Raw genomic sequence first — 9,280 nt, 5'->3', positions numbered from 1 at the left:
GCATCTCTCCCCCACTTCTCTGAGGGTCGGTCCTGTAGTCACATCAAATAGTACATCTCTCCCCCACTTCTCTGAGGGTCAGTCCTCTAGTCACATCAAATAGTACATCTCTCCCCCACTTCTCTGAGGGTCAGTCCTGTAGTCACATCAAATAGTGCATCTCTCCCCCACTTCTCTGAGGGTCAGTCCTGTAGTCACATCAAATAGTGCATCTCTCCCCCACTTCTCTGAGGGTCAGTCCTCTAGTCACATCAAATAGTACATCTCTCCCCTACTGCACTTTTTCTCAGTTTATTCTATAGTAGTTAAACGTGAATAACGGCTGTGTAAATTAGCACAGAGTTAGCGAAACCCGCCGCCTTGACTTGCCTGTGTACATAAGGGGTAGTATTATATTAGTAGTAGTATAGTAGTATAGTATAGTAGTATAGTAGTATATAATGCGACTTGTGTTCGGGGACTGTTGTGGTTCTAGTGTGGAATGGGAAAATTGAGTGCCTGTTTATTTTGAAGTGTATTTATTTTATTTATCCTTATTTTGTTATAAGCTATTTGCCTATTGAGGCTTAGTCATAATGGCGGGCTTCATTCCAAGATGTTGGCTTTTTGTTGATACAAGACTGAGAGGACTTTCCTATGCTAATGTGAAGGGACTGCCAAAGTGTAACCATATATTTTCAGATATGCAGTAGGTTAAACATTGATTTTGACTTTCAAGTTGCACATTGTGAAGATAGCCAATTTAATTTAGTGTACTATACATCCTCTCCTTGCTCCAAGACGTATGAGCTGATCTGGGATCTGCCCTAATAGCCCTGTACATTTCTGTGCTCTTATTAAAAAAAAAAATTGTATGACAAATGTTGTCTTGTGAAGTGTTCTTTTTACACCAGAAGCAGCTCAAATGCTGACTATACCTCAAACTCGAACCTTGCATTATCAAAATCTGTAAAAATTAAACCTCGCCATGTAATCCAGTTTACATGTAAGACTAAAACAGCAATTTTAGTCACACTGCGTAAAGGAGAAACCAGAGACAATAACCATTCTAGTGGTCATTCACTGGTGTAAAAACTGCGCCAGTGGTGCGCACAGATCCTGTGTAACATCTCCCCTACTGGCGTTTTGATGTTCATGAGTTACGTCTACAGTGAGTCCAGTCAGATTAATATAATAGTTCGTTTTAAAACGTTTACATGTTTTGCAAGAACGATTTTCCTAATCATGTTTGCATGGACGCATCTGAAATCAGGCTACCTGATGGGACTTCAATAAATTCCAAAAATTGCCAATAAACGTTCTACCACCGAAATCATGTTATTTTTGCCAAGTCTATTTGATTCAGAGTTGGGACATGAAGTTTGTATGTGAACTATTTGTAAATTGCATAATTCCAGAGTCACTCGCGCATAAGAAGTGGGTTGCGCTACCGGTGCTAGCACATGCGCAGATCAGATACTCCGATTAAACTGTTTTATATGTGATAATTCGAAAGATTGCTAAAAAACTAAAATCAGGGTTTAATCGGCGTATGCTTCTATTTGGAATTTACGAAGATTAAGATAAACAGATTAAAGTGTTTACTTGACTATTGCTGTACTCGGCCAACTGCCACAATCCGTTTAATATCGAATTATTAGTGCGCATGTAAACGTACTCACTAGTGACACCTTCATATACAGTCAATGGCAGGGTCATCACGAGTTGCCACAGCCACAAAGTCAAATTATGGCTAAACCCCGCCTATTTCTACAATTTATCTTCTTAAAATCGGATGTTAAACCTAAACAGCACTGCTAACCTTTTCATGCCTAAAATTTTAATGAAGACCAAAAACAAATTTTAGTTTTCATGAATTTTTAATTAAGATCTACACAATGTTGACTTTGTGGCTGTGATAACTAGTGACAACCCAATGTCAGTGACAAGTTCCTTAGCACAGCTTTCAATTACTGCATCTTATACATTTACTACATTGCAGATAGATATTTAGGAAACGGGACGCATCTAACGCAGCATCGTGCATATGCGAATCATCCACCTGCTACAGGTAATCTACATATATTCAATCGCTGTTTCTCTGACATACCAGTCGGCATATTTGTGGTAGTAGTCGATGTTAGCCTACAGACTACGATATGGGATACATCACATCCTCGCAGAAACCGATGTCCTATCACTAACTGGACCAGTAGTGACGACATCTATGTCTGAATCTGACAAAGCTCCGGTGGTTTGTGCTTCTTACCTTTTTTTTTCAGGAATATGGCACCAGGACCAGGTTTCAGTGATGAAAAGAATGAGACATTGTGCGAGAGGTACAGTAACATCTAATAAGTAATGGTTGGATCACGTCATTGTCTATAACTATATCATCAAAGTGATTTGATTCGTGTTGTCGTCTGAAAATTAAAATGAATTCAACGTCAACATGACAAATAACACCCGGATAAAGCTTTTACTATTGTACTGTACATTGTACATTGACTTTTGTACTGTAAATTTTACATTGACTTTTGTACTGTAAATTTTACATTTACTTTTGTACTGTACATTTTACATTGACTTTTGTACTGTACATTTTACATTGACTTTTGACAGTAGGCTAACCAATCCCTTTAATCAGTGGACTATATTTGAGTTCATCCGTAAAACCAGGAAACGGCAGAGAGGTGTGTCATCCAGAGAAATTGACTTCCTGCACAGAAGCACGTATCATTGCGCATTACATTACACCCTACAAGGATTAAGGAAAATGACTCACAACCAGGCGATTATATCCTATTGACAAACAGTAACACGAAGACAATGTTGAACATGTCGAACCAAAACCAAACATGCTTCATGAACACGGGCCCAGAAGTTTAGGAGGTCGTCAAATAAAAGACCGGTCTTCCCTAAATGTCCTTGTATGATTGGTTTTCTTAGTGAAAGTACTGTCTATGTGCATAACCCACACCTGGATGGGATGAAAGATGACATCCTCTACCACTTTAACCTGGGGACCTCCACACACAACCTGCCTGCCATGTTTGGCGATGTCAAAGTAAGATTACTGATTCATTCATTAGGTTACTAGCTAGATTGCGTCAGTAAATGGACATTCATAACATCTTATTTCCTGCATTCAATAAGGTCAGCTTTTCTGTATTCCTCACACAATGGGCTGGTTTACCAGATTCAGATTAAGTTTAGTCCTGGACTAAAAAAACCTTTCAATAGAACATGTGTTTTAATCCAGGACTAGGTGTATATTGTATTGTTGTCTCTACCTTCTTGTCCTTTGTGCTGTTGTCTGTGCCCAATAATTGTTTGTACCATGTTTTGTGCTGCTACCATGTTGTTACCATGTTGTGTTGCTACCATGTTGTTGTCATGTTGTGTTGCTACCATGCTGTGTTGTCATGTGTTGCTGCCTTGCTATGTTGTTGTCTTAGATTTCTCCTTATGTAGTGTCTCTCTTGTCGTGATGTGTGTTTTTTCCTATGTTTTAATTTTTAATCCAAGCCCCATTTCCCGCTGGAGGCCTTTTGCCTTTTGGTAGGCCGTCATTCTAAATAAGAATTTGTTCTTAACAGACCTGCCCAGTTAAATAACGGTTAAATCAAATAAAAAATAGAGTAGGAATAATCTGTGTTCAGGAAAGCAGTCCTGTATTTCTATTAATGTTTTGAATTCCTTCCCAGGACGTTAACATTTACGTCGTCTGCTCTTATGTTCATGTCTCAGTTTGTGTGTGTTGGGGGCAGTCCCTGGAGAATGAAGTCCTTCATAGAGTACATTGCTGGAGAGCTGAGTCTGGAGGACCCCAAGGCTGAGTACCCCAACATCTGTGCAGGAACTGACCGCTATGCCATGTACAAGATTGGCCCCGTGCTGTCCGTCAGCGTAAGTGAAGAAATACAGTACCACTAGCCATTTCAATCACTTCTGCTTTATTATAGAGTCACTAGATGTTAGTAGGTTTAACACAGGTTTCAATCACTTCTGCTTTATTATAGAGTCACTAGATGTTAGTAGGTTTAACACAGGTTTCAAACACTTCTGCTTTATTATAGAGTCACTAGATGTTAGTAGGTTTAACACAGGTTTCAATCACTTCTGCTTTATTATAGAGTCACTAGATGTTAGTAGGTTTAACACAGGTTTCAATCACTTCTGCTTTATTATAGAGTCACTAGATGTTAGTAGGTTTAACACAGGTTTCAATCACTTCTGCTTTATTATAGAGTCACTAGATGTTAGTAGGTTTAACACAGGTTTCAATCACTTGTAGTTTATTATAGAGTCACTAGATGTTAGGTTTCAATCACTTGTAGTTTATTATAGAGTCACTAGATGTTAGTAGGTTTAACATGAGTTGTATCTCAAATGGTACTCTATATTGCTCTACTTTGGACAAGGGCTCTGGACAAAGGCCGTCACTAAGTAATATGCTGCAATTTGGGACGCACTCACAATGTTGCACCTTTGGGTGGAATTGTAATCGATGTCCTGGGTTTGAAAGGTAATATAAAGTAATAGAGAAGGTTTCTTTGTAAAATAAATGAACGTGTTAGTGTGGCAGTGTGTTCTGCCCGAACAGACTGAATTGAGTGCCATGAACTAGTGCAGACGAGGTCGCCACGCTATCTGACGTGAGACTGTGGTGGTGGAATGTGGTACATCTATGACATCACGTGTCTCTCTCTCTCTTTGTTTTTCAGCATGGCATGGGTATCCCCTCCATCGCCATCATGTTACACGAGCTCATCAAGCTCCTCTACCATGCTCGCTGCACTGATGTTACCATCTTTCGCATTGGGACCTCCGGTGGATTAGGTAGGCCTAGAGAGTTTGTTTAGACTTTTTCTGTCTGGTTGTACTTCTCAAGTGCTTTGGATATGATTTAATTCCTTTCTGATTAACCACAGCACATCTGAATCCCACTGTAGTCAAACTAGTAATAACACTCATATGGGGTGTTTCAATCAATCAATTAAAGTCCTTTGATTAATCTAAAGATGTGTTCCAAATGGCACCCTATTCCATATGTATGTATATATTTTTATTTAACCTTTAACCAGGCAAGTCAGTTAAGAACAAATTCTTATTTACAATCACGGCCCTATGGGACTCCCAATCACGGCCCTATGGGACTCCCAATCACGGCCCTATGGGACTCCCAATCACGGCCCTATGGGACTCCCAATCACGGCCCTATGGGACTCCCAATCACGGCCCTATGGGACTCCCAATCACAGCCCTATGGGACTCCCAATCACGGCCCTATGGGACTCCCAATCACGTCCCTATGGGACTCCCAATCACGTCCCTATGGGACTCCCAATCACGTCCCTATGGGACTCCCAATCACGGCCCTATGGGACTCCCAATCACGGCCCTATGGGACTCCCAATCACGGCCCTATGGGACTCCCAATCACGGCCCTATGGGACTCCCAATCACGGCCCTATGGGACTCCCAATCACGGCCCTATGGGACTCCCAATCACGGCCCTATGGGACTCCCAATCACGGCCCTATGGGACTCCCAATCACGGCCCTATGGGACTCCCAATATCAGCCAGATATGATGCAGCCTGGATTCAAACCAGGGACTGCAGTGACGCCGCTTGCACTGAGATGCAGTGCCTTAGACCGCTGCGCCACTCTGGAGCCCAAAAGTATGGCCCAAAAGTAGTGTTCTTTATAGGGAATAGGGTGCCATTTGGAACACAGGCCTAAAACAAGCCATATTTGCTGTACATTGTCTATCCACTCTGTTCCCCTTTCTCTCTCCAGGCCTCGAGCCTGGCACGGTTGTTGTCACCAAGCAGTCAGTAGACGCCACCTTCCTGCCCAGGTTGGAGCAGGTCATCCTGGGGAATACTGTGGTACGCAGCACGGACCTGGACCAAGGTCTGGCTGAAGAGCTGCTCCAGTGTAGCAAGGACCTGGGTCAATTTGAGACGGTCATCGGAAACACTATGTGCACAATGGATTTCTATGAAGGTGTCGGTTATTACACGCTACTTCACTTTTCTGCTTGTTGTCTCCGAATCTGTCTTTTTTATAAATGTTATGCTGTGTTAACTTCATACCTGATCTGTCTGTGCCCCTGTCAACTCCATTGCTGTCATTGTAAAGCCCAACATGTTAGGCATGACAATGAGTGAGTTGGCATGATGGCACAAACAGACTGGCACTCAGGTTATATGGATGTGCCCTACTAGAGTTACTGTGTGTATCTAGCTGGTATTTTGTGTGTCCAGGACAAGCGCGCCTGGATGGGGCCTTCTGCTCCTACACAGAGAAGGATAAACAGGACTACTTGACCAAGGCCTATGAGTCTGGGGTTCGGAACATCGAGATGGAGTCTTCCGTGTTTGCTGCCATGTGTAAACTCAGCGGTCTGAAAGGTACTGGTACTGGTCGGGTGTAGTTGTAGTAGATAGTGATGATAGTACCAGCCGTATTAGCAGTGTTGTTCGCAGACATAAAGCTTTTTTTTTAAATAAAGAAACAAAACCTTTGACTTTATATGCGTTAAAGATGAAATAAAGATGCATATGTATTTGAATAGATGTATTAAATATATGTGTTTTTACATCATATTCATTCCCTTGAAGGTCCTAATGTTGAACCTTTTGGTAGGATCAAAGTTCTGTATTGTGTTGCTGGTTATAAATAGGCTGGTCCTTGATCTGTTTGTGTTGTCATGCCAACTCCCTGTCTCATGTTCGAGGAGTTGGCATGATACTGTAGCAGACTGGCACTCAGGACTAGTAAATAATCAATCTCTGTCCTCTGTCACTGTGTCCCTCTGAAGCGGCCGTGGTGTGTGTGACGCTATTGGACCGTCAGAAAGGTGACCAGCTGATCAGCTCTCATGAAGTTCTCCACAGCTACCAACAACGTCCTCAGATACTGGTCGGTCACCTGATCAAGAAGATGCTCCAAACCTCAGCCTCTAGCAGAAGCTAGGCTCTTGCATTTTAGCATTCTGATGTTATGTGACTTATGAACGGGCTCTTGTACACAGAGTATACAAAACATGAAGATCACTTTCCTAATATTGAGTCCCCCCCCCCCCTACATAACCCATTCAAAAGGCACGTTTGTCTTGCCCATTCACCATCTGAATGGCACACATAAACAATCCATGTCTCAATTGTCTCAAGGTTTAAAAATCCTTCTTTAACCAGGTCTCCTCCCCTTCATCTCCACTGATTGAAGTGGATTTAACTTGTAACCTCAATAAGGGATCATAACTTTCACCTGGATTCACCTGGTCAGTCTGTCATGGAAAGAGCTTAAGCTTAATGTTTTGTATACTCGGTGTAAGTGTAATTTAGGGCAGCACTGATTCACAGTCATTCATTCCATATAGCCTGGCTGCTTTCACTATGGATTTTCGCAATCATTCTCAATAGCAATCATTGACCGTATAGAAGCCGTATAGAAGCCAATATATATATATATCTATCGTATCTATTGTTTCTGCATTGTAGCTAAGTGTAACCAAATTAGTATAGTAATCATGAGAAACATCAAACACACCTCTTACCTGACACTACCTCTGTTTTTATACCAAATAAACCAATGCTGAGCGAAGTAAAGTAACTTGTTCCATAAGTTGTTGCTTTGTGTAACATTAGAAAATATATTATACACAGTTTGTTTTTTAAAACTTTTTTTTAACCCCAAGCCTTTAAGATTAAATGTTTTGTTTTAATTCACCAGTATGTATATTTTAGTTTTATATGCTGTAGCTATGGTAACGAGCAAGTTATGAATATTAAAGATAAGACTTCTCTGCACCTCTTTAGCTACTTTGAAGACTTCTCAACACTGCATTGTACTGTACTATCAAATGTTGCTCTGAAACCATAATCATACATTCAACGTGTCGTCCTGTTACTGAGAAAATTGAGTGCTTCTGATGTCACCTAATGAGTAATAAAACCACAAATACTGTAAATATTTCAGTGTGATTAAAATGGGTTTATGTCATCAACATTAGGAAGCAGCTAATGGGGATCTTTAGTAAGTACAGATACAGAAGCTGTCCCTGTCCTGGACACAGATTAAACCTGGACCTGGACGTAAAAGCAAGATCAGTGTAGACTCTCCATGGAAACTATCTTTATAGTCCAGGACTATCTGTGTCCGGGAAACTGGCCCACAGTGTCGGGCAGGCCTTGGATTTTCTGTCATGCATGACTCATGTCCCTAGCAGCATTGCCTTGTCTCATTGATAAATGCACTAATTCTCTATACCAACATTGTGATGATGCTCCATGTTTCCCCTTTTTGGCTGTGTCTGAAGCCATTCACAAGGTCTGGTAGCCTATAGCATACGTGAGCTAGGGGCGCGTTCAAGTGGGACCTATGAATATGTTTAGGTCATGAATGCGTTCCATAGGTTTATATACTGTAATATACACTATATATACAAAAGTATGTGGACAGCCCATCAAATTAGTGGATTCGGCTATTTCAGCCACACCTGTTGCTGACAGGTGTATAAAATCGAGCACACCACCATGCAATCTCCATAGACAAACATTGGTTGTAGAATGGCCTTATTGAAGAGCTCAGTGACTTTCAATGTGGCACTGTCATAAGATGCCACCTTTCCAGCAAGTCAGTTTGTCAAATTGTTGCCCTGCTAGAGCTGCGCTGATAGAGCTAGCCTGGTCAACTGTTCAGTAAGTGCTGTTATTGTGAATTGGAAACGTCTAGAAGCAACAACGGCTCAGCCGTGAAGTGGTAGGACACATGAGCGCACGAACGGGACCGCCCAGTGCTGAAGCACGTGGAGCGTAAAAATTCTCTGTCCTTGGTTGCAACACTCACTACCAAATTCCAAACTGCCTCTGGAAGCACAATCAGGACAAAAACTGTTCGTCGGGAGCTTCATTAAATGGGTTTCCATGGCCAAGCAGCCGCACACAAGCCTAAGATTACCATGTGTAATGCTCAACCTCACTAATGCCCTTGTGGCTAAATGGAAGCAAGACCCCACAGCAATGTTCCAACATCTAGTGGAAAGTCTTCCCAGAAGAGTGGAGGCTGTTATAGCAGCAACGGGGAACCAACTCCATATTAATGTCCATGATTTTGGAATGAGATGTTCAACGAGATGGTGTCAGCACACTTTTGGTAATGTTGTGTATTTGTAAGTATTTAAACATTTCAAATAGAATACTTTATTCGTTTTTCCTCAAAATGTACCTCTGTAACATTTTTACTGTAGGCTATTCCTACGGTACCACTAGGCCTATTCTATTGCTGTG

At 41.6% G+C, this 9,280-nt stretch overlaps 1 protein-coding gene across 3 annotated transcripts; it reads left to right on the top strand.

Annotated features, from left to right (window-relative positions):
* The first annotated feature begins 1,668 nt into the window (after positions 1-1,668).
* On the top strand, positions 1,669-7,964 carry LOC139400098 (uridine phosphorylase 1-like). Of its 3 annotated transcripts, XM_071145131.1 has the most exons (8): positions 1,669-2,050; positions 2,262-2,318; positions 2,929-3,046; positions 3,730-3,888; positions 4,707-4,821; positions 5,784-5,993; positions 6,254-6,400; positions 6,811-7,962. In XM_071145131.1, the coding sequence occupies exons 2-8, from the start codon at positions 2,266-2,268 to the stop codon at positions 6,963-6,965; spliced, it is 957 nt and encodes a 318-aa protein (XP_071001232.1). In that variant the 5' UTR covers positions 1,669-2,050; positions 2,262-2,265; the 3' UTR covers positions 6,966-7,962. The 3 variants fall into 3 exon arrangements, with proteins under 3 accessions (XP_071001232.1, XP_071001234.1, XP_071001233.1); XM_071145133.1 differs by lacking the exon at positions 6,254-6,400 and having other exon boundaries at positions 6,811-7,086; XM_071145132.1 differs by lacking the exon at positions 1,669-2,050 and having other exon boundaries at positions 2,159-2,318; positions 6,811-7,964.
* The last annotated feature ends 1,316 nt before the right edge of the window (positions 7,965-9,280 follow it).

This window comes from Oncorhynchus clarkii, unplaced genomic scaffold, assembly GCF_045791955.1.
Source record: "Oncorhynchus clarkii lewisi isolate Uvic-CL-2024 unplaced genomic scaffold, UVic_Ocla_1.0 unplaced_contig_10375_pilon_pilon, whole genome shotgun sequence".
NCBI classification, from domain to species: Eukaryota; Metazoa; Chordata; class Actinopteri; order Salmoniformes; family Salmonidae; genus Oncorhynchus; species Oncorhynchus clarkii.
Note: the sequence above shows the minus strand (reverse complement) of the source record. Positions and strands in the feature narration are given on the sequence as shown.

What these genes read in the sequence shown, in the direction of transcription:
- LOC139400098 (XM_071145132.1), top strand. Translation starts at nt 2,266, where the DNA reads ATGGCACCAGGACCAGGTTTCAGTGATGAAAAGAATGAGACATTGTGC. An exon ending in CCATGTTTGGCGATGTCAAA is followed by an intron (nt 3,047 to 3,729) that starts GTAAGATTACTG and finishes TTCATGTCTCAG; the next exon opens with TTTGTGTGTGTTGGGGGCAG. An exon ending in TAAACTCAGCGGTCTGAAAG is followed by an intron (nt 6,401 to 6,810) that starts GTACTGGTACTG and finishes GTCCCTCTGAAG; the next exon opens with CGGCCGTGGTGTGTGTGACG.